This window comes from Pituophis catenifer, unplaced genomic scaffold, assembly GCF_029215685.1.
Source record: "Pituophis catenifer annectens isolate HBS135680 unplaced genomic scaffold, rPitCat1.0.hap2 SCAF_11, whole genome shotgun sequence".
Taxonomy (NCBI): Eukaryota; Metazoa; Chordata; class Lepidosauria; order Squamata; family Colubridae; genus Pituophis; species Pituophis catenifer.
Window position 1 is genome coordinate 1,593,483 of NW_027256891.1, and position 25,250 is coordinate 1,618,732.

At 39.2% G+C, this 25,250-nt stretch overlaps 1 protein-coding gene across 1 annotated transcript; it reads left to right on the top strand.

The window, feature by feature from the left end:
- The first annotated feature begins 4,482 nt into the window (after positions 1 to 4,482).
- LOC139322835 (vomeronasal type-2 receptor 26-like) lies at positions 4,483 to 24,036 on the top strand. Its single transcript, XM_070952084.1, has 3 exons — positions 4,483 to 4,722; positions 22,326 to 22,452; positions 23,126 to 24,036. Exons 1-3 carry the CDS (start codon positions 4,483 to 4,485, stop codon positions 24,034 to 24,036), a joined length of 1,278 nt encoding a protein of 425 aa, XP_070808185.1.
- The last annotated feature ends 1,214 nt before the right edge of the window (positions 24,037 to 25,250 follow it).

The following is a 25,250-nucleotide window of genomic DNA, read 5'->3' on the forward strand; positions in this document are numbered from 1 at the left end:
TATATCCTGCCTTTATTATGCTTACAAATAACTCATGGTGGCAAACATATCCAGCACACCTTCCTATTTTCCCCACAACGACCCTGTAAGATGGGTTGGGCTGAGAGAAAGTGACCGGCTCAAAGTGACCCTGCTGGCTTTCATGGCTCAGGGAGGACTTGAACTCCCTTTCTAGCCTGATGCCTTAACCACTAAGACCAAACAGTCTGTGTTCAGGAGTGCCGTCTGTCAGGGCTCAGGAAGTTTACGTGGAAAGGTTAACGGAGTCATTATTTTCCTCTAATAGTGCAGGCTTTTATGAAGGTTCAGCATATTACACAGGAAATCTTTCAAGTCCCACCACTGCTTAATACCATAGACTTTACCTATATAGATATTTTAAAATGATATTCTTTTTAACTTTTTTCTGTGGAATTGTTAAGAAATGCATCTTGGAAAATCTTCTTGTTTTCTGCTGTTGTCTGAAAAAGCTATTTCTTGAAATGTAACAGAATGTTAAAGAAATATTGTTTTTTGGTTTTCTCAGATATGGAAAAATGCACCAAGTGCCCGGATGATAAATATTCAAATGAGGACAGAGTCCAATGTATCCCCAAAGTGATAACCTTCCTGTCTTATGAAGAACATCTGGGCATCATCCTGGTTTCTTTTGCCCTACTCTTCCTCCTAACCACAGGCCTTGTTTTAATCACCTTCATTAAGTACCTAGAAACTCCCCTTGTCAAAGCCAACAACCGGGACCTCTCCTACATCCTCCTGGTCTCCCTCCTGCTTTGCTTCTTGTCTCCTTCTCTCTTCATTGGTCAACCAAGGAAAGCCACCTGCCTTCTCCGACAAACGGTCTTCAGCATTATCTTCTCAGTTGCCGTTTCTTCTCTCTTGGCCAAAACCATCACGGTGGTGCTGGCTTTCCTGGCCACAAAACCAGGAAACTGAGTGAAGAGATGGTTGGGCAAGAGCTTGGCCAACTCCATCATCCTTTCTTCTTCTGCAGTCCAATTTGTCATCTGCTCCATCTGGCTGGGAGTTTCTCCCCCATTCCCTGACTCTGACCTCCACTCCCAGCCTGGAGAGATCATCCTGCAGTGCAACGAAGGGGCCGTTGTCATGTTCTACATCACCCTCAGCTACATGGGCTTCCTGGCTGCCATCTGCTTCACGGTGGCTTTCCTGGCCAGGAACCTGCCTGGGGCCTTCAATGAAGCCAAGCTGATCACCTTCAGCATGCTGGTCTTCTGCAGTGTCTGGGTGACTTTTGTGCCCACCTACCTGAGCACCAAAGGGAAATACATGGTGGCTGTGCAGGTCTTCTCCATCCTGGCCTCCAGTGCTGGTCTGCTGGTCTGCATCTTCATCCCCAAGTGCTACATTATCCTTCTGAGGCCAGATCTCAACACAAAGGAGCAGCTTACAGCCAGAATGAATGTAAAAACCTGAGACATAACACCATGAATTTAAAGAACTGTAAAGTTTTCTTTTATTTGAAAGAACATATTATTTCCACTTAGATAGTATGCAGGAGTCAAAGAATATCATATCTACGGTACATGTTTCAAAATGGGAAATGATTGAACAACTTCAATTCTTTTAACTCCCTTCCCCTTCATCTCAATAAATCTTGCTAAAAAAAAAAACTTTGTGAAAGTCATTCAGAAGAATGATAGCTACTGAATGTGACTCATTTAAAGAAATTATTTGAGCAATTATTCCTATTGAGACTGCATGTGTCTGAGAGAGTAAGAAGGACAAGAGATAAAATGGAAGCTGTAGGAACCCAACTCCAATCATGTTGTATGATCATCTGCCTGAGAACCATTGCCTGTCCCACTAGGCCAGATAGGGTAGCTGCCTCCAGGTCCTCATCCAATGAGACCAAGTTAGCACACCTTTCCCATAGCTGCCCCTGCCCTGTGAAAGAGGATTCTCCATGAGATCCACCATCCTCTCTCCATCCCCTTATTGGGCAATAAGGGCACCACAAATAGCCGATTCTTTCCCCAATACATGGGCCAGGTTGAGATTGGAGTCCAGAAGATGTGGGTGGAGAAAACTCAGGGATGAGTCGGACTACATGATGACCAGAGGGGGCTCATGAATAGATGCAAGCAGGAGATTGGGTGTCGTGAACTCCATCAGAGAAAAAAAGTGTCTCTCTCCAAGGTGCAACATTGGAAAGTCTGGTTTAGCAATGGGAATGTTGGGCTCCATTTGGGTTGTAAGTCAGGGGTGACCTATTTCAATTTCTTTTTGTTATCTCTGCTTCTGAAGGGCAACCTGAAAATTGTACACTTATTAAGGTCTCCCAAATTTGTGCAGTAATGACCATAATGGGCTTTAAAGCAGAGGGAGTCCTCAATTTACAATGGCAATTTGGGCCAGATTTCCCATCACTTAGCAATATGGTTACAAAGCACAATCACAGCAATTAGTGACAGCAATCCCCCTGCAGTCACAGCTGCTATCACTGAATGAATCCCAGGTGTGGCAACTTCCTGCGGGCACAAGCAAGGTGAGTGGGGAAAACAGCAGGAAGTTGCAAATCTCAGGCCCAGGAGGGGGAGGGACAGAGGGAGTTGGGGAAGCCAGGGGAGGGGAGGGTGCATGGGTTGGGGGAGGTTGCATGAGAGAGGGAAACTTCCTCAGTGACTTTCAACCTTCCCTGCCATTTTCCCCATTGACTTTATGGGGAAGCATGCAGGGAAGGTTGCAAGCGGTGATCCCATGATCCTGGGGCATTGCAACTGGGGGTAAGTGGGAACTCAATTCTGGTTAATTTCTAGCATAGCAGAGGCCTCTGATCCCAGCTCCTACATACAATTTTCAGGCTTCAGCCCAGCTCATGAGATTAGAAACATGTACAATGTATTTTCGTCACAGACCAACATGTCTCCTTACAATTCTGTAAAAACAATACAACTCTGTTTCCCACAACATCTTAATTACTAAGCCAATGAGGAAAAGATGGGACGTAAATTTGTAAAGGCAATAGGGGTTACAAAGCAAATGTATTGATGATTTAAGGCAGAGGTCTTCAAACTTGGCAGCTTTAAGACTTGTGGACTTCAACTCCCAGAATTCTCCAGCCAGCATCTGGGAGTTGAAGTCCACAACTCTTAAAGCTGCCAAGTTTGAAGACCTCTGCCCCCAAATTTGGGGACTCCTGATTTAAGGGGTGTCCACTGTGCCTCCGTGTGTGTGGTGGTCCACTCTCTTTGCAAAGCAGTAAATAAAATTAGCATTGTTTTCCCTTGGGAGTCTCGGCTGGTCATTGTTTATTTCAAAAGTAGACAATAAATCCCACAGTCTCTTCACAGGAATGGGGGGTGGGGGCTGCCCTGGATCCCCTTCCTGGCCAACCATTTCTCTGCAGAGAATTTCCCAACAATCTTTGAGTCCAAGAACTAGTTGAATTACCCAGGGATCCCTCCTGAGAGGGAGAATTATAATAAAAGTTTCAGCTCTGCTCTTTTGCTGAATCCTCCAGGGGAGACTTTGGGCAGATAAATATGGAGTTTTGGGACAGGCAGAGTCTGTGCTCTTGAATGTACATCTCTCTCCTTTCCAGATGAAGCTTGAATTCTCTGTGTTTCAATCAGGAAAGCAACTGGATCATATTCCACCTTGTGAGAGTCCTTTGGATTCTTCTAATTGTTCTTTAGACACAGGAACAATTGATTGATTCACCCCATGAATTATGGACCTCCTGCTTCTGCTTCTGATGCTGCTTTTGTCCCAGCCGGTCTCTGGGAAGCTAAGAATGAAATGCCCACTGAGTTTGGAGCACCAGGATGGAAAACGACCACAGAGCTTTTACAGCCCAGGAGACCATCTCATTGGTATAATTATCAGTGGAGATGAAAGATTGCATATAAAGTTGCTTTTCAACGTGGCTCCTTCTGTTCAGTTCGTTTTCCATGATTCGTAAGTCATTCAGAGTTATGGAGTTGCACTCCCTCCATTCTAACACTCTTCTTTTCTTTTCTTTTCTTTTCTTTTCTTTTCTTTTCTTTTCTTTTCTTTTCTTTTCTTTTCTTTTCTTTTCTTTTCTTTTCTTTTTCTTTTCATTTATTCCTATATTGGGGAATATGTCTAATTTCCTGAATGATTTTGATTTCCATGTTTTCTCTCTTTTGTCTGATTTTGTGAAAGAGACTCACATCTAAAAATGGGTCTGAAAAAAAGCTTGAAAGGACTCCAGATTATTTTCCTCACTCAGTTCAATCCTTAATTTTCCCTTGAATAATGAATTTTATTTAAAGTAGTGGTGGAATCTGTTGTAGTTGCCGTACTTCAGCCAATTTCCATATTTGTGTTACTGATCATTGGTTTTGGATCAATGTTGGCTCCAGGCTCAGTAGGCTTCTGGATGAGTATTTATTTAAAAAAAGTATTTGTTGTTGATGTTGATTATAATAACACATTTTTTACAATAGGAATTATTATCATTTTTTATATGGCTTACTATTAATTAATGCCATTCAAATGGTCAACAAGAATTCCCAGTTCCTGCACAATCTCACACTTGGCTACAACATCCATAGTAACTATTGGAGCACTTTCCACACTGCAGATGCCCTGCTGGACATTCTCTCCACTGGAGAAGCCAATGTCCCCAACTATGGTTGTGGAAGGAAGGAGAACCTTCTGGCTCTTCTTGATGTAGCTGCCAGGGACATCTCTGTCCAGGCGTCAACGTTAGTAGGCACCTACAAAGTCCCACAGGTTTGTGTCTATTTTTCTCCATCTGGTAAAGTGAGGGGTAGGTGGTGGTGGGTGAACAATAGATGCAATCATGTCTTCTCCATGGAATCCAAGAGCTGCATATTAGCAAAAATGTCAATATTTTACCCCATTATGTTCATGTTGAGATTAATCATAAAAGGCCTGAAATGCAAGCAATACATTTCCTGGAGACGACATTCTACCAACTATTTAACTGATCAAAAATATCCCTGGTTGTTGGGGCCTCTATTGGCATCTTCATTTTCACAGAAAAATAATGTCTGCCCTATCCAATATAGAGGAAATTGATTGCCCTTAAAATGGAGCCCAGACTGTTGGCCCTGATCCAAGCTCTTTCTCCAAGCCCTTCTTTGAGAGGGAGGTTTGGCTCAATGGAGTAATAGGATGGCTCCCATCCAGGAGGATAGATACTTACCAAGAGGGAAGGGAAGGGTGCATGTTTTTTTAAACACGTTTTATTAGTTTTAATATAGGGAAGGGGGTATATTTGAACCCTTGTTATTCAATATAGATGTGAATGACTTACTAAGACTAATGAAGGATCCAAAAACAGATCATAAATAAATGTTATTTCATTTCTTGACAAAAATTACTAAATTAGGGGACCAGCGAAATGCAATGCATGTAGTATACTTGGATTTCAGAAAGGCTTTGACAAAGTAAACCAGCAAGCTACAAATATGTGGGATAGACATCATTACCTTGAGATGGACTCAATTTGTGCTCCTCAAATGGAACTACATCTACATGGAGGAAAATAAGTAGTGGGGGACACCAAGGTTCCATTTAAGGCCCAGTACTATCAAGAGCCTTGATAGTACAGGGGTTTAGTGCACCCTGTTATTAACACAGCTGCCTGCAATTTCTGCTGGTTCGAATCTCTCCAAGGCTCAAGGTTGACTCAGCCTTCCATCCTTTCTAAGGTAGGTGAAATGAGGACCCAGTTTGTGGGGGCAATAAGCTGACTTTGTATAAAATATACAAAAGAATGAAGGCTATTGCTTAACGCATTGTAAGCCGCCCTGAGTCTCCGGAGAAGGGCGGCATATAAATCAAATTAAAAAAAAAAAAAGTACTCTTCAACATCTTCATGAATGATTTGGATGAGAGGATAGATGAGAAACTCATCAAATCTGCACATGACACTAAAATGTCAGGAATAGCCAACACCTCAGAAGATAGGCTCAAGATCCAGATGGATCTAGATAGACTGGAACACTGGGCTTATCTAACAAAAAGTTCAATGTAGAGAAATGCAAAGTTTTACCCTGAGGCAAGAAAAACCAAATGTATGCTGACAGATTAGGTGAAACCTAGCTCAATAGCAGTAACTGTGAGAGGGATCTTGGAGTCCTAGTGGACAATCACTTAAATATGACCCAAAAGTGAGTGGCAGCAGCCAAAAAAGCCAATTCAGTCCTAGGCTTCATCAACAGAGGGATAGAATCAAGATCACATGAAGTATTAGTCCTGCTTTATAATGCCTTGGCAAGACCACACTTAGAAAAGTGCATCCAGTTTTGGTCACCATATTATAAAAAAAGATGTAAAGATTCTAGAAAGAGTGCAGAAAAGATGATTAAGGGCCTGGAGACTAAAACATATGAAGAACATTTGCAGGGTATGTCTAGTGTAGTGAAAAGGACTAATAGCAATGTACCAATATTTGAGGAACTGCCACAAAGAAGAGGAGGTCAACCTATTTTCCAAAACACCAGAAAGCAAGACAAGAAACAATGGATGGGAACTAATAAAGGAGAGAAACAACCTAGAACTAAGGAGAAATTTCCTAATGGTGAGGAATGGAACGTCTCCCATTCAGAAATTGTGGGTTAAAGTAGTCATTAACAGGTAGGACGTTAAGGTAGATGATCTTGTGTACTAAGCTTAGGTAGGAACATAGACGGCGTAGTTCAAGGTTATCCAGGCCTAAAATTTCAAGCCTGATGTCTGGGGCTTCAGAGAGAAACCACTAGCAGAACCAACCCAATCACAGCCTCTGAGGAGTATCTTGGGGTGGGTAAGAGGACTCCAGCTGCTGCCCTCAGAGCTGATTTGGGAATTTACACAACGTCTGCTTTGTATAAATTCAGAAAATATCGGTATTGGCATAAAATGTAATCTATGGAAACCGGCAGACTCTGAAAATTGTGGCTGTCAGAACAAATAAAATTTCAATTAAAGACCTCTTGGATTATACAAGCGACATATTGTATTAGGGACTGAGGTCTCCCTGTTTCTTGTACAACTGGAGAAGAAGCTAAAAAGTTTGCTCCAGAAAGAATCTGGGATATAGAAGCAGAAAAAGATGCAGCAATCCTCAAAAATTATAATAGGCCCTTTATTGGAATAGAATACTTCAGTTGGCATTTGCACCTTATAATCTAATTGCGGTAAATTGTAGGGCTGATACAGCAATATGACTTACATATTTTATTGTTTTTTAATTTGTTTATTATTTTCTATTTTTACTATAATATTCTGTCTTTAATATTTTTAACAATGTCTAATTAACAAACTATTCTAATACATTAATGAGAACCAGGTTGGATTTATTAAAATCTAATATTTTGAATTTGATCTGACCTCAAATATAACACAGCTTTCTTCATTGCATTTTCAGATCAGTCTTATAATTGCTTCAGAGGCTCTGAGTGATAAAAGTAAATTCCCTTTTTTCCACCAGATGTTCCCCAAAGAAGGATTCCAGTACCCAGCAATTGTCCAACTGCTCCTCCATTTCAGATGGACCTTGATTGGCCTCTTTGCTTCAGACACAGAAAATGGAGAGAATTTCATGAGGACTTTCCCTCCTGTGCTTGACAGGAATGGAATTTGTGTGGTTATATCACAACAATTTTCACAAACTGAACTTACAGTCCCCCTCAGGGAGGCCCTCTCTAAGTGGAGACAAGTCAATGTCTTTGTCCACTTCATAGAACATGATTTCATTTGGGACAGAATTCTTCCTTTCCATTTAACACTTAGGCGTTTGCCAGGACCTGTTGAAGGGAAAGTCTGGATCCTCACAAGTTTTATAGAGTATTCAATAAACAAGCGCAGACTTCTCAAATACATCCATAGTATTTGGAACTTTGGTTATCTGAAAAAAGAAAGGCCAAGAGATTCTGCCTTTGACCCTTATTCCTTTGTGGAAGAAAAGTTTCAAGATCATTATTTTCTCTGTTCTCTTTCAAAGAACGTCTTTTCTGTCAAAGGCCGCAGAAGATGCACCCAGAAAGCCCCACTGAAGACCCAGTGGAAATGGGACAGAAGATGGATCACAAATCGGTACTATGATTACAGTATGATAAAGACTCTGGCCCAGGCGATGAATGCTGCCTATTCCTCCAGATCGAGGAGGAGAAGGAAGGAGGGTGAAGAGAGACTTGGGGCTCCAAGGCTGCAGTCATGGCAGGTAAGGGGTCCCAATATGGGTCCATTAATTTGAGTTCTTTTGGAGAAGGAATCCAGAGGAGGAGGAGGGGAACCATCACAGTCTATTTATGCTGCAAAAGGTCAACAGATTTGGACCATCTAATTGCTCCTGTCTGACGCTCCAGAATTACAAGGAACAGTTCTTAAGTTTCTGCCTAATCTCTTTCAGTTGTTGGAAGAGTGTTGTATCCTCCCTTGTCCAATTGGGAGATTTTGTAAGTTGGAGAAGCTCTCTCATAATCTTCTCCTTGTCTTTTCTCAAGACTCACTTTCAGGTTGCAATCAAGTACGATTTTGAGATCAATTTCACAAATATGTATTTATTTATTTGCAAATAAGGTGGTAAATACTGTAGATCCAGCATATCTTCCTCCTTCAATCAATCAATTTTTATTACATTTTTCATTTCATTTTCATTTTATTAGATTTCTATACCGCCCTACTCCCGAAGGACTCAGGGCGGTGCACAGCCAAACAATAAAAACACATACAATACAAAATTTAAAAATAGAATAAAATCGAATTAAATAATTTTGGCCCCGACAAATTTAAAACCCCAAACTTTTAAAACCAATTTAAAATTGAATATATAAAATACTAAAAGATATTTAAAATTTTAAAAATCTTTTATAAAAGAGGGGAAAATTAGGCCAGGCCGGCCTGGTGAAATAGTAAGGTCTTTAAGGCGCGGCGGAAGGTGCGCAGATCCGGGATCCTCCGTAACTCTGGGGGGAGCTCGTTCCAGATAGTAGGTGCCCCCACAGAGAAGGCTCTCCCCCTGGGGGCCGCCAGTCGGCATTGTTTGGCTGACGGCACCCGGAGGAGCCCCTCTCTATGGGAGCGTACCGGCCGGTGGGAGGCTATTGGTGGTAGTAGGCGGTCCCGCAAGTACCCGGGTCCTAAGCCATGGAGCGCTTTAAAGGTGGTAACCAAAACCTTGAAGCGCACCCGGAAGACCACCGGGAGCCAGTGCAGCTTGTGCAGGAGGGGTGTTACATGGGAACGCCATGTCGCTCCCATTACCACCCGCGCGGCCGCACTCTGCGCCAGTTGGAGCCTCCGGGTGCTCCTCAAGGGGAGCCCCATGTAGAGAGCATTGCAATAGTCCAGGCGGGAGGTGACAAGGGCATGAGTGACCGTGCGTAACGAGTCCCGATCCAGAAAGGGACGCAACTGGCGAATAAGGCGAACCTGATGAAAAATCCTCCCGGTCACGGCCGTCAAGTGCTCTTCTAAAGACAGCCGTGAATCCAGGAGGACACCCAAGTTGCGAGCCCTCTCCGTGGGGGCCAATGATTCGCCCCCAATAGTCAGTGATGGCACCAACTGTCGGAAACCACAGCCACTCGGTCTTGGATGGGTTGAGCCTGAGCCTGTTCCTCCCCATCCAGATCCGTACGACCTCCAGGCACCGGGACATCACTACAAGGGCATCGTTGGGGTGATCCGGGGTGGAGATGTACAGCTGGGTGTCGTCAGCGTACTGATGGTACTCCACCCCGAAACCACGGATGATCTCGCCCAGCGGCTTCACATAAATGTTGAACAGGAGAGGCGAGAGGACCGACCCTTGCGGCACCCCACATATGAGGGGCCTCGGGGTCGACCTCTGTCCCCCTGTCAACACAGACTGCGACCGGTCAGAGAGAAAGAAGGAGAACCACCGCAACACAGTGCCTCCCACCCCCAACTCTTCCAACCGGTGCAGCATGATACCATGGTCGATGGTATCAAAAGCCGCTGAGAGATCTAACAGGACCAGGACAGAGGAGCATCCCCTGTCCCGAGCCCTCCAGAGATCATCAACCAACGCGACCAATGCCGTTTCCGTGCTGTACCCGGGCCTGAAGCCCGACTGGAACGGATCCAGATACGTCGTTTCATCCAGGTGCTGGGGGAACTGTTGCGCGACCACACTCTCAACAACCTTTGCAACAAAGCGAAGGTTGGAGACTGGACGATAATTTACCAACATTGCCGGGTCCAGGGAAGGCAGACAGAGACCAGCATTACAAATAAAATAATAAAAATAATAGGAAATCATAAATATTTTTCTGGAAACTCTGTAATGTTTAAATCAGATCAAATTATATTTGCCTGAGAACTGCTATAAAACTTTTATTAGAACTTGTATGACAGAGATTTATCAACTCTACTGCATTAATGGCAACATAGAAAAATTGATAACTTACTTAATAGGCTTCTAATGACATTACAAAATTGTTTTTACTATTTTATGAGATCAAGTTATATCAACAGTATTTTCATAATCTATTTAGGAAGTGTAATGATTTATGAGAATAACTTTTGGGAGAAGAGATGCTGCCTGGGGAAGGGTCAGAGAAGAGGGGGAAGCCTGCAGCTGCATAAAAGGGCAGAAACTAAAACTCAGAAAGGACCCTCCCTCACTTTTCAGGATAAGAAAAAGAGTTTTGTACTTTCAGACTTACAAAATTCTGTTAATATAGGATTACAATAAAGTAGAATTAGCACATCTAGTTGTGTTTCCCATCTGGGTTAACAGGGAGAAGATCAACCTGTCAACTTTTTCTTGATAAATCCATGCTTTCTGATCATCAAATTGTTGCTTGCAAGGACTTTGAAAATCTCTTTCTTCTGTTTTTCAATTTGTTTGACACCTGCTCTACAGTGTTACCAATAATAGACCAATTGTGTCTATTATATTTTCTCAATATATGCAGCATATGATTGACAATTTTTAAATCATTTTGTTAACTTATGAAGATAGTGGCAATACCTTTTGTCCCAATTAAGCAAACTTGCAAGTTAGATAACTGTAGAAGAAAAATTCAAATATGTGATAAGAAATGAAATTTTGTGCTTTTCAAATTCTTGGATTTCAATCCCAGTTCCACCCCTTTCTGGAGAAGAATGAATTTTGCAATATTTCTGAGAAAAAACTGTACTTGGACCAAAATGGAGAGTTAGCAGCAGATCTGAGCATTGACAGCTTGTTGGTTCTCCCCAATGAGGATCCCAGGAAAGAGGCTGTGGCATATTTTCAACGACAGCGAATTATTATCAAGCAAGATGCTCTTTCACGGCTAAAGTTGCTCAATAAGGTGGGAGAAATATTGGTGTCTTTTCTCTGTTTTCCAAAGCCTGAGGTCCCATTTGAAGTGGGCTCAGCCTAGTCCCCAAGATGGCTGACCATCACTGAGAATTGAATCTGGGGAATAGAAACTGGATTGTTTTCTTGGACTGCTTGAAGGCTCCATGAAGAGTGGAGGAATGTATGCAGTGGTGAAATCTGAAGTGGTTTACTACAGGTTCGCTGGCCGCGCACGTGTGCTGTGCGCCAAATGTGCACTGTGTGCACGCATGTGCAGTGTGCACAATGCACCAAATGCAAGGTGTGTGCACGCGCAGTGCACATCAAAAGGAGGCTTGGGGTAAGTAGAACAGTGCACGCGTGGGGAGATCAGCTGTGGCGCACAATCTTTTTTTTTTACTTTTAAAAGCATTTTTTTATAACCTATACGGCTGAATAGGTTTTTAAAAAATTCTTTTAAAAGGTAAAAAAAAGGCTCTGATGATCGCGAGGCACAGCTGTGATTGTCAGAGCCTTTTTTTTATCTTTTAAAAGCAAAAAAGCAAAACCTTCTGCACATGCACAGAGGTACAAAATACATTACTTCCTGGTTAAAACCAGGAAGTAACAACAACCGGGCGGGTGAGTGGATGTCATAAGTAAATGCCTTATTCTATAACAAGAGATATGTATATATGTACAGGATATTAAGAGTTAATTTATTCCTCCTCCTTTAATGTATTCATGTGTAATCACCCCCTTCCTTGACTCCTCCCCTTTGATATAAATAGAGAGAGCATTCACCTCACGTTTGCTTCTCACTGTAAATCTGACAGAATAAGTAGAATGCCTATTATAAATAAACTCTCCTTTAACTGAAGAAATTGCTTCTGAATTCATCATTGAGTCTGATCCTCAAAATATCATAACAAACTGGTAGCAGTCGATGGTTGAACTGACTCAATAAAATCCAACATGCCTAAGAAAGAAAACCTCAAGAATAAAAAAGAAAGACCCAATACCAGGGCAAATGATAAAGAAACAAAAACAGATCAAGAAATGATCGACGAACCAATAAATACAACAATCAAAGAATCTGAAGATAACACCACAGACATCGAAGAAACAGCAGATGAAACCGACAACCAAGAAGAAAACGAAATAAAAGACAAAGACCTCAGATCGGAGATACTGAGGCTAATAAAAAGTAAAAAAGATGACCACAAACTCATCGCGGAACTCCGAGACTTCTTGGAAGAAAACGGAGCAGTGAGAGAAAAAGAAATTGAAAAAGCCAAACCCGAAAATACAAAAATGGTGAGCGAACCTACAACGAAAGAAAAAATAACCAGAAGCAAGACCAGAGGTCCCGCTCAAAATTTTGAAAGGCAGCCATCTTCTCTTCAACCGGCCACAGAAATGAACACAGCTGAACCAATCAGAATGCACCATTCAAAAACTCTGACGCGAAAAAACACAAAAAATAGCAAAAAATATATTTATTCTTCTGAAGAGTCAGAAACAGATACAGAAGAATCATCCACCGAACAAGAAATCGAAACACCCATGAGAAAAATATTTAAAACATTTGGCACAAGTCTAACAATTTCAAAAGAATCAATAAAAGCTGATAATGCAAAAATACAAAAGAGACGAAGAAATAAACAAACACCTCAAAGCCTGCACGACTCGATCCGGACAACGATGATGACGACGCCTGAACCCAGAGGGCCCTGCGAAATTTCCCCCACACCACAAACGATCCAAAGAACAAAATACCCCAAGCAAGAAAGCTCCAAAGAAAAGAGACGAACCACAGATGCCAGCAGAACACCCAAGATCGAGCCGGAGACCGAATCATCAGAAGGAGAGCACTACGAGGGAGCTACAGCAAAGAGAACCTCTCACAGCGGCTTCAGCAGAGAAATGACCAACGCGCATGCGCAGATGAACACAGAGAACTACAATGAACTTTATGAAGAAGGAGAACCTTTCAAGCTCATCAGCAGAATACCCACACCATTCTGCAATTTTCAACATCTACAAGACCATGGACTACCCACAGTTGTAAGTAGTGGGAATAGTAATATTGGGAATCTACCTAGTGATTTCCCAAAACTTAGAATTGATGGCATCAATTTACAGGAGTGGTGTCAACAAATTCAGATTGTCTTTATGAAAGAAAATTTATTATTTTTTATAACCAATCCTCCCAAAAGACCTTGGACTCTAAAAATAGACTGCCTGCATCACAGAGCATTCTATTTAATAATTTCTAGCATATCACCTGCCATGTACTACAGTATTAAGCATAATTTTACTGTTTCGGAAATAATTCAATGCATGTTTAAATTATTTCATAGTGAAAGTGTAGCAACAACCACTAGAATGTCTAAAGATTTCTTTTCAACCAAATTAAGATCTGGAACCACCATAAGTGAACATTTAATATCCTTAAACAAAACCAGAGCAGAATTACATCTAAGAGGAGAAATAATATCAGAACAGACAATGAAAAGCGTTATCCTTAACTCATTAGATTCATCATGGGATAACTACATATCACATTTAGACTCAATCAATCTAGGATACTTATCCATAGAAAGTCTGTCAAATAAGTTAATAGCTGAAGATAATTTGAGGAAAAGTAGATACAATGCATACACAGAACACAGACAGGCAAAAAGAGTAGCCTTCCAAGAGAATCACCAAAAAACAATTGAATGTTACAATTGTGGATCCAGAAAACACTCTAAGGGAGATTGCCCCATGTTTCATAGGGAAAGACAAAACCGTGATTATAGGGGTAGATATCAAGACAGGCAATCATCTATTGATAGATACAGATATAGAGACTCCCCAAACTACAGAGAACGCAGAAAGGATAGGGATAATTCAAGGGACAGAAAATCAGGATCATTAAATGGATTAGATAAACATAACGATGTCATCACACAAAAATCAAAAAACAATACTTGGCTCATAGATTCAGGGGCGACTAATCACACAACAAATAACAAGAAAATACTGTTTTCATTCACAAATGATAAATTTATGATAAGAGTAGCCAATCAAGAAAATGTTCAAGTCATAGGGAAAGGAGATGTAAATATACCTGGTTTAGGTAAAGTAGAGGGGGTATTGTTGATACCAGAAATATCACATAACATACTTAGTGCAGTGAAATTAAGCCAAGATTTCAACATAAATATAATCTTCTCTGGGGGAAAAGCAATACTAGAAAAGGATGGGACTAAATTGAATAGTGTAATTATCGAAGGGGGCCTACCCTTCCTTGTAACAGAAGATAAATGGTTGCATAACATCAATACAAACACTGATGACGACATTAACATAGACAGTGAACATAGTAACAACAATGACAATGAAGAACCCAATACACACTGTAACCACAAAGACACACCCACTAATGATACACACAATAACAAAAGGCCCAATATAGGCAAACCAATTCATGATGAATGCGCACACATGTTGCATAGAAAATTGGGACATGCAAGTTTCCCTGTAATACAAAAAATGATTGAACATGCTGATGGCGTCAAAATAAAGGATTGTAAAAACTATTTGGAATGCTCAGTATGTAAATCCTCAAAACTCAGAACAAACCCAAAACCAAAGAGGGCAACAAGGACCTCTAACCAAATTTTTGATCTGGTACATATGGATCTGGTTGGTCCATTAACACCATCCATCACTTACAAAAAAAGATATTTCCTAACTATTGTAGACGACTATAGCCGTTATGGATTTGTTTATACTTTAAAACACAAAGATGAAACTTTCCAAAAATTCAAAGAATTTTACAAACGTGTAGAAACACAACACAATATCAAAATGAAACAAATCATGACAGATAGGGGATCCGAATTCATGTCAAAAGAATTCTCACAATGGTTAAAAGACAAAGGAATGTTACACTTCACGACTAGCCCATTTTCTTCTTTTCAGAATGGTACAGCAGAACGAAAGAACTCGACACTGCAAACCATGATTAGATGTACATTAGAAGATGCTGGTTTAGGAAAACAATTCTGGTCAGAAGCATTACTATATTCAAACTATACCCAAAATAGGACCTGGTCTAGCATCCTAAATAAAACACCATACGAAGTAATGTACAATAGGAAACCAAAAATATCACACATGCACATATTTGGAGTTACAGCAGACGTACACATACCAAAACAATTAAGACGTAAGGGAGATAATGTATCCAGAAGGCTCAGATTCATGGGATACGAAACAGGCACAAAAGGATATAGATTCATTGACAGTAATAACAAATTCATAGTCTCAAGAACAGCAGTGTTTCATGAACAGGCCAACTGGTCTAAGATACATCTTAACGAGATAATCCAAAATACAAAACCCAACATTAAACAACAAGACAGAATAGAAAGAGAGAAACAGGAACATAACTCACATGATGACAAAAACAAAACATGGACAGGTAACCATACCAGGATAAAAACAGATTCATTAACCAAAAAGGAAGCAAGGTATCTACACGATAATGAGAGCATTCCAATAAGAACAATAAGGTGTAACAGAAAACAATTACCTAATAAGTATAAGGATTATATAATGTGTGTGAATGACGAAACACCAACACCTAACACATACGAGGAAGTGTTAAAACTTTCCATGGATGAAAGAGAAAAATGGGAATTAGCCATAACAAAAGAAATGAACAGCTTGCGTGAATTAGGTGTATTTACACCAGTCCCTGCCCCTAAGAACAAGACAATTATAGACACCAGGTGGATATTCAAAATCAAAGATCTAGAAGAGGGTAATAAACTATATAAAGCTAGATTAGTCGCACAAGGTTATGCTCAAAAATATCCTGAGGATTACACTGACACATACTCTCCCACTGTAAGAACTGAAAGTGTTAAGACAGCTTTAGTCATAGCGGCTATACTCAATCTTGATGTCTTTCAATATGATGTGCAGACTGCATACTTACATGCAAAGCTCGACAAAGAGATATATGTAAAGGCACCTCATAGCCAATGTACAAATAGAAATGAGACCTGGTTACTTAACAAAAGCTTGTACGGATTAAAACAATCTGGCAAGCGTTGGTATGAATGTCTAGTCAGCATGCTTAAAAATATGAATTTCAAAGCCACAACTGCAGACAATTGCTTTTTTGTTAGAAAGGAAGGTGAATCATTAGAATTTGTGTTAATCTATGTGGATGATATTTTGTATATAGGCAAACATAAAGAAAAGAAAGACTTATTTGTATCCAAGCTAAGTGAACATTTCTCTTTAAAGTCACTAGAAAGGGTAAACAAATACCTTGGAGTTCAAATCAATAAGACAAGAAAGGGATTCAAACTATCCCAGAGAGATAAAATTATAGAACTTCTGGAAAAATGCAATTTAAGAGATGCCAAGCCTTGCGATACTCCTATGCAGACTGATTTTCTAAGGAATATGGATGAATCTTCACCTGAGTTCGAGAACAATACATTGTATAGATCAATTATTGGTTCTCTCTTGTATATATCTAATTGGACCAGGCCTGATATAGCTCTGCCACTTAATTTATTATCTAGACAGTAGAACAGGAAAGCAAGGAGGAAACAGATAGTAAAAGTCAAGAAGAAGAACCAATAGAAACAAATGAAGAAAAAGAAATAAGACAGAGGCAAGAAAAAGAGAGAGAACAGAGAGAAGGTGCAAAACCTAGGGAACGGATGGAAACAAGAAACACAAAAAAACAGATACAATAGGCAATGGACGAACAGATCAAACTCTTTTCGGTAAACATTAATGGCTTAAATGCCCCAAAGAAAAGGAATCAAATCTTCACAAAATTACGAAAATTAGAAGCAGATGTGATATGTCTGCAAGAAGTACACATTCAAAAAGATTATCAAAAAATCTTAGAAAACCCCAAATTAGGAAAATTATATTTATCTCTGGCCCCAAAAAAGAAAAAAGGAGTAGTGATTTACGTAAAAGAAAAAATACAATCTAAACTAGTCTATACCGATGAGCAAGGTAGAGTGGTGATGGTTGAATTAGAAATAGGAAAGAGGAAAATGTTAATTGTAGGGATTTATGCACCTAACCAAAAACTACAGGTTTTTTTTAAAGACCTACATAAAAAACTAGCAGAATTAGAATATGATGATATTTGTGTAATAGGGGATTATAATGCAATAGTAAATGCAAAGAAAGACTATAAAACTGAGAAAAAAAAACAAAAGAAAAAAGAAATACTTCCAAAAGAATTCTTTACCATGGCTGAAGAACTAAACTTGGCAGACGTATGGAGGGAAACACATGAAGAAGAGGCCCAATACACCTTTTACTCCCATCCGCATAATTCCTGGTCAAGACTGGACATGGCATGGATGACCCCAAGTATCAAAATAGAAGTAGAAAAAATTGAGATAGGCACAAACCAATGGGCAGACCACAATCCATTATTCATAAACTGGAAAGGGGAAAGAAGACGTAAGAGATGGACAATGAACCAAAGATTATGTAAAGAAAAAGAATTTAATTTGATGTTAGAAAAGGAAGTAAAAATATTCTTTCAGATAAATAAAGTAGAGGAAACCTCTTTACAAAACACATGGGATACTTTAAAAGCATATATAAGAGGCCTAGTAATAGCATATACGAGGAGAAAGAATAAAGAGAAGAAAAAACAATTAGATAAATTAGAAAAAGACCTAAAACAAATAGAACAAAAACTCCAGGAAAAGCCCCAGAACAAAACAATAAGAGAAGAATGGGAAATGATTAAGCATAAATTGAATTTGATAAACCAAGTAGAATTAGCCCAAAAAATAAAAATGGCGAAACAAAACTATTTCGAGCACGCAAATAAAACGGGCAGATGGCTAGCCTATAAACTGAAAAAAGAACAGGAAAAAAGAATGATATACCAATTGAAAGATGATAAAGGAGAAATTCAACATAGTAAAGAGGCCAAAAAAGATATTATTAAGAAATTTTATGCGAATCTATATAATCAGGGGAAAATAGAGGAAGATAAAATAAAACAGTACATAGGGGAATCAGGAATGCCCAAAATCACAGAAGAACAAAGAATTACTCTCAATAGGCCAATAACCAAATTAGAACTAGATGAAGTACTGAAAAAGCAAAAAAACAATAAAACACCGGGTCCCGACGGGCTACCGGTAGAAATATATAAAACAATGCAAGAAGCATTGGGAGAGAATATGCTGCGACTATATAATGAAGCTATGGAGAAAGCCAAAATACCAAATTCATGGACAGAAGCCATAATAACAATCATTCCAAAAGAAGACACAGATCTCCAGTTAATACAAAACTATAGACCTATTTCATTATTGAATGCCGATTACAAAATATTTGCAGCAATCTTGGCAGAAAGGATTAAATTAGTATTAAATACATATATACACCCAGACCAAAATGGATTTCTGCCGGGACGCCAAATAAAGAACAACATGAGAATAATACTTAATGCTTTAGAATACTATGAATCACACCCGGAGAAGCAGGCAGTGTTGGTTTTTCTTGACGCCCAAAAGGCCTTCGATAACCAAAATTGGAAATTTATGATTGAACAACTACAAAATATGCAAATTGGGGAAAAATTTGGGAAAATTATAGCAGAAATCTATACCAAGCAATCAGCAAGGATAATTATGAATGATGACATAACAGACAAATTTAATATAACAAAAGGAGTCAGACAAGGCTGTCCACTTTCCCCCTTACTATATATTCTATCATTGGAAATCCTGTTGAAAAAAATTAGAGAAGACCAAGGAATTCAAGGGTTAAGGATTAATAGAGAAGAATACAAAGTTCAAGCCTTTGCTGATGACTTAGCGTTTTTAATAGAAAATCCTATGGAATCTATACCTAATTTGTTCCAAAAAATAGAAGAATTTGGAGAAGTGGCCGGACTAAAAATTAATAAAAGTAAATCGAAGCTAATTGTTAAAAATCTTACGGAAATCCAAACAAAAGATTTGATAGATAATATACAAATTCAAACAACAAAAAAAATAAAATATCTAGGAATTTGCTTATCTACAAGAACATCAGCAATTAAAGAAAACAATTATGATAAATTACTAGAACAAACAAAGAAAGACTTAGAAAAATGGGAAAACTTACATATTTCATTCCTAGGAAGAATTTCGGCCATCAAAATGATTATATTACCTAAATTTTTATATTTGTTTCAGGTCACCCCAATTAAATTAGATAAACCGTTTTTTGAAAAGCTGAACAAAATAACATCTAAATTTATCTGGCAAGGGAAAAGGCCACGAATAAAATTTAAACTGCTTCAGGATACAAAAGATAGAGGAGGAACTGCACTCCCTGACTGGGAGATATACTACCAAGCAGCAGTACTATCGTGGGTTAAAGACTGGATAGAATTAAAGGACTCTAGAACTTTAACAATTGAGGGACACGAACTTCAAACTGGCTGGCACTCCTTTATGTGGGATGAGAAATACAAATCACATTCATATTTTAAAACACATACAATAAGGAACTCACTATTACAAATTTGGCTTAAAATTAAAAAACAACATTATATGAAGATACCAAATTGGTTAGCACCGGCTGAATCAATTAGGCACCCAAATTTAACAGATAAGACAAAAATAATTAGATATAAAGATATAATTGACTATCAAGGCAAACTAAAGACAAAACAACAATTGGAGACAGACTTACACAGAGGAATAGACTGGTGGACTTACACTCAAATACAATCCAAATATAGAGAGCATATAAAAACATATGAAATTTATAATCAAAAACAAGAAATAGATAAAATTATATTAGACTCAGAAAATAAATTAATTAGTAGAATTTATAAATTTCTCCTACGCTATAAACTGGAAGAAGAGACAGTCAAAGAAACGATGATCAAGTGGGCTCAAAATATCAAACACACAATACCTTTGGAAAAATGGGAAAAGTTCTGGCAGGTAAACCTAAAGTTAACGAAAGCAACGGCGTACAAGGAAAACCAACTGAAAATGTTCTATCGGTGGCATATGTCTCCAACCAGATTGGCAAAAATACAACCTAAAAATAGCCCAATTTGTTGGAAGTGCAAAAAGGCACAAGGGACTTTTTATCATTTATGGTGGACGTGCCCGGCAGCAAAGAAATTTTGGTCTAACATCAAAAAATGGTTGGAACAAATAACAAAAACACAGATTGAAAAAGAACCAGAAACATTTCTATTAGGAATATTTAACAAATCATACCCTAAGGATATCAAATATCTTACAATTCACATATTAACTGGTGCAAGAATAACCTACGCAAGAAATTGGAAGCAAGAAAAAATACCAAGTGAAACAGAAGTAATAGGGAAAATTTTAGAATGCGCTGAAATGGATAGGTTAACCAAAGAATTACAAGAAAAAGAAGAATCAGACTATTATAAAATATGGAATAATTGGTATAATTGGTTAAAAATTAGAAATATACAAAAAATATAGGGGATATATTACCGATTGATACATATATATCTAATAAAAAATATTATTAGATTAAAGAAAGGTGAAGGAATATATTATAAGTAGAATTGTAGAACGTCACTCTGAAAAAATGCTTAAGAAGAAATTATATTCTTTTTGTGTATATGTTGTATAAATGTTTGTTGTGTATATGTTACGTATGTCTTTTTTAATATTTATATTCAATAAAAACTATTTTATAATTTATTATCTAGACATGTAAGTAAGCCACTTATGTATCATTGGGAAGCAGTTAAACGAATACTAAGATATCTAAAACACAGCATAGATTTCTGCCTACTCTTAGAACCCAATAATATTAAAGAACCTATTATCACCAGTTACGCTGATGCAGACTGGGCAGGTGATATCAAATGTAGAAAGAGCACCTCAGGTTATGTATTATTTTTAAATGATTGCCCAATATTCTGGTACACTGGGAAGCAAGATTTAGTAGCGACTTCCACAACAGAGGCAGAATACGTCTGTTTATCTAAAGCCTCAAATAATTTAGTGTGGTTTAATGATTTATTATCTGATATTTGGAAAAATCCAATACTACCATTTGTCATACATGAAGATAATAAGGCAGCTATAGAAATATCAAGATCTGATGCCATTGGTCAAAGGTCCAGACATATAGATATCAAATTTAAACACGTGAGACAATTATCTCAGGATGGATTCATTAAAGCAATCCACTGCGAAACCTCAGAACAAATAGCTGATATATTAACTAAACCTTTACCTTCTAAACAACACAAATATTTGACATCAAAATTACAAGTACTATATAGTTCTGAATCCGAATGCAATCATTGTCATATGTCGAATCGGCATTTAGAGGGGGATTTGTCATAAGTAAATGCCTTATTCTATAACAAGAGATATGTATATATGTACAGGATATTAAGAGTTAATTTATTCCTCCTCCTTTAATGTATTCATGTGTAATCACCCCCTTCCTTGACTCCTCCCCTTTGATATAAATAGAGAGAGCATTCACCTCACGTTTGCTTCTCACTGTAAATCTGACAGAATAAGTAGAATGCCTATTATAAATAAACTCTCCTTTAACTGAAGAAATTGCTTCTGAATTCATCATTGAGTCTGATCCTCAAAATATCATAACAGTGGAGCCTCGCACCGCGATAGCTACTGGTTATCCGAACCACCTGCCACAATCGCTACCAGATCGGGCAATCCGGTCTGAACCGGGAGCATTTCATCCCTGAATGTATGTTTGTTTATAAGGACATGAGAAGGAACCCCCTTGTCACTGAGTTCTTAAATCTTCTCTCAGTTCCATCTCTCCAGATTTTAGTAAGTAGAAAAATCCTTTATTGCAAGATTAGATGCCAAAAGCAAAAGGGAGGAACTAAATGAAGAATTTGCCGGTTGTTATACCACCTGCATCTGTTTAGAAGTAGTCAGAGATTTCATATTTACCTCAGTGAAGCCTAGAGACTACTTGTCTCCATCCATTTCTACCTCCATTTTCCATGGACGGTGACTCCTAATATATTTTCTTTGCCATTCCTATTTTTTCTGCTCAGTCCCTGCCTCAGTCCAAATGTGTGGAAAGTTGTCATCCTGGATTTGTCAAGAGGGCCCGAGAAGGAGAGCCAGTTTGCTGCTATGACTGCGTTCCTTGTCCAGAGGGGACCTTCTCCACTCAGGAAGGTGGGTGACCCCAGAGAAAAGGAAGGCATTTCCATGAAAGTGCAACTTGAAGGACAGATTTAAGCTATTTTTAACCTGCACAATTTCTTATCTAAAAGAAAGAAAAGCAAAAAGAGAGGCTGGGACGAGACGGGAGGAGGGTGTGGCAGATTGGACAATTTACTAATAGCAGAGGAAATATTTCTTCTGCTTTTGTATATACAGTATATGAGTCCTCCAAAGATTACCTTTCTAGGAACGTCTGAGTTCTTTGAGTTTTGAGGAATTGTCTTAGGTCCACCACCTGAAAGGCTTCTTGCAATGGGTTCTACGTGGTTCTCTTGAGGATCTCTGAGAAGCTGTTACTGGTTTAGAATGAGACAATGTGGATTGTTATGGGTGGAACACATTGCATCTCTCTTACCTTTCCTTTTCAGTACGCTTTCCGGATTATTTGCAGGACAAACTTTTTCTGCCAGCCAACTAGTTTTCAAAATATAGCATCCTCTAAATTCAGCATATGATCTGATTCATTATTTACCTCTAATAATAGAGTTTCCTATGAATTTTCTGCACATTAGACAGGTAATAATTATCACCCTAGTACTTCCTCCAACTTCACACACTTAGCTATATATTTATATATATTTAAAGGGCAGAATGTTAAAGAAACATTGCTTTTTCCTTTTGTCAGATATGGAAAAATGCATCAAGTGTCCGGATGATAAATATCCTAATGAGGACAGAATCCAATGTATCCCCAAAGTTGTAACCTTCCTGTCTTATGAAGAACATCTGGGCATCACCCTGATTTCTTTTGCCCTACTCTTGTTCCTAACCACAGGCCTTGTTTTAATCATCTTCATTAAATACAGAGAAACTCCCCTTGTCAAAGCCAACAATCGGGACCTCTCCTACATCCTCCTGGTCTCCCTCCTGCTTTGCTTCTTGTCTTCATCTCTCTTCATTGGTCAACCAAGGAAAGCCACCTGCCTTCTCCGACAGATGGTTTTCAGCCTCATCTTCTCAGTTGCCGTTTCTTCTCTCTTGGCCAAAACCATCACGGTGGTGCTGGCCTTCCTGGCCACAAAACCAGGAAACCGAGTGAAGAGATGGTTGGGGAAGAGCTTGGCCAACTTCATCATCCTTTCTTCTTCTGCAGTCCAAATTGTCATCTGCTCCATCTGGCTGGGACTTTCTCCCCCATTTCCTGTCTCTGACCCCCATTCCCAGCCTGGAGAGATCATCCTGCAATGCAACGAAGGGGCCGTTGTCATGTTCTACGTCACCCTCAGCTACATGGGCTTCCTGGCTGCCATCTGCTTCACGGTGGCTTTCCTGGCCAGGAATCTGCCTGGGGCCTTCAACGAAGCCAAACTGATCACCTTCAGCATGCTGGTCTTCTGCAGTGTCTGGGTGACTTTTGTGCCCACCTACCTGAGCACCAAAGGGAAATCCATGGTGGCTGTGCAGGTCTTCTCCATCCTGGCCTCCAGTGCTGGTCTGCTGGGCTGCATCTTCATCCCCAAGTGTCACATTATCCTTCTGAGGCCAGAGCTGAATACAAAGGAGCAGCTTACAGCCAGAACAAATGTAAAAACATGAGGTATAACATCCTGATTTTTAAAGGGATTGTAAAATATCCTTTTATTTGAAAGAACACATTAATTATTTCCACTTAGATAGTATTCAGGAGTCAAAGAAAATCATATCTACATGTTTCCAAATGGGAAAGAGCCTTGGTGGTGCAGCAGACTAAAGCACTGTTAAGTAACACCAGCTGCCTGCAATTATTGCAAGTTCAAATCTCACCAGGCTCAAGGTTGACTCAGCCTTCCATCCTTTCGAGGTAGGTAAAATGAGGACAATGGGGGCAATAAGATGACTTTGTATAAAAAAGAACACCGCTTGGGGGGGGGCAAAGCCCTACTAAGCAGGTATATACAAAGGTATGAAGGCTATTGCTTAACGCATTGTAAGCCACCCTGAGTCTCCAGAAAAGGTCGGCATATAAATCGAACCAATAAATAAATAAATAAATAAATAAATAAATAAATAAATAAATAAATAAATAAATAAATAAAATGGTTGAAATCTGTAATTCTTGTAACTCTCTTCCCTTTCATCTCAATACATCTTGCTTAAGAGAAGTGTGGAAATTCTGACTGACAAACCCAACCAAGCCAGCCGTGTCGAGACAATCAGCTCTCTTTAACCAAGACTTTATTGAGGACATCATTTCGGCACATATGAAAGCAAAGCGAACTCTAACTAATTCCCACAGTTTTTGCACAGGTAAAGAATAGATTCTCATTAGCACAGGTCACATTGTCCAATCAGGTGTTCTGGTGTCAATATGGCAAGTCTTTGCCAAACATCTGTTGAGATAACCTTGGTTCCCATGGGATGGTTTCTTATTGTTGTCTGGGGCTAGCATTCCAAACCTTTCCCTTCCCCCAACTCTGCAGTAAGCTGAGAAACGAAAAAAAAAATGGCTGCAACAGCATAGCACATTTCAAAGTTGACAGTCGGAGCCCCCTAGAACCTGGAAAATAATAAGCATACACTCGTCATTTCAGGGGTTCCTTATCCTGCTAGGAAGGGCCCCTTGGTTTCTGGGGATATTTTTCATGGAATCTCCCTACTAATTTATCTGCCTTCATATTCTGTGCTTTTATCCATCGGGCCTCTGAAATTGGGTACCCCTCCCACTGAACTAGATGTTGGAGCTCTTCCTTATAGAGCCCAGAATCCAGAAAATTTTTGACCTCATTATGCTGCTCACCCCTCCTCCCACAATAATCAGACCGGGAGCATCT

Coding starts and splice junctions, on each gene's coding strand:
- LOC139322835 (XM_070952084.1), top strand. CDS start 4,483: ATGGTCAACAAGAATTCCCAGTTCCTGCACAATCTCACACTTGGCTAC. Junction 4,723..22,325: donor GCACCTACAAAGTCCCACAG/GTTTGTGTCTAT, acceptor TTTTCTGCTCAG/TCCCTGCCTCAGTCCAAATG. Junction 22,453..23,125: donor GACCTTCTCCACTCAGGAAG/GTGGGTGACCCC, acceptor TCCTTTTGTCAG/ATATGGAAAAATGCATCAAG.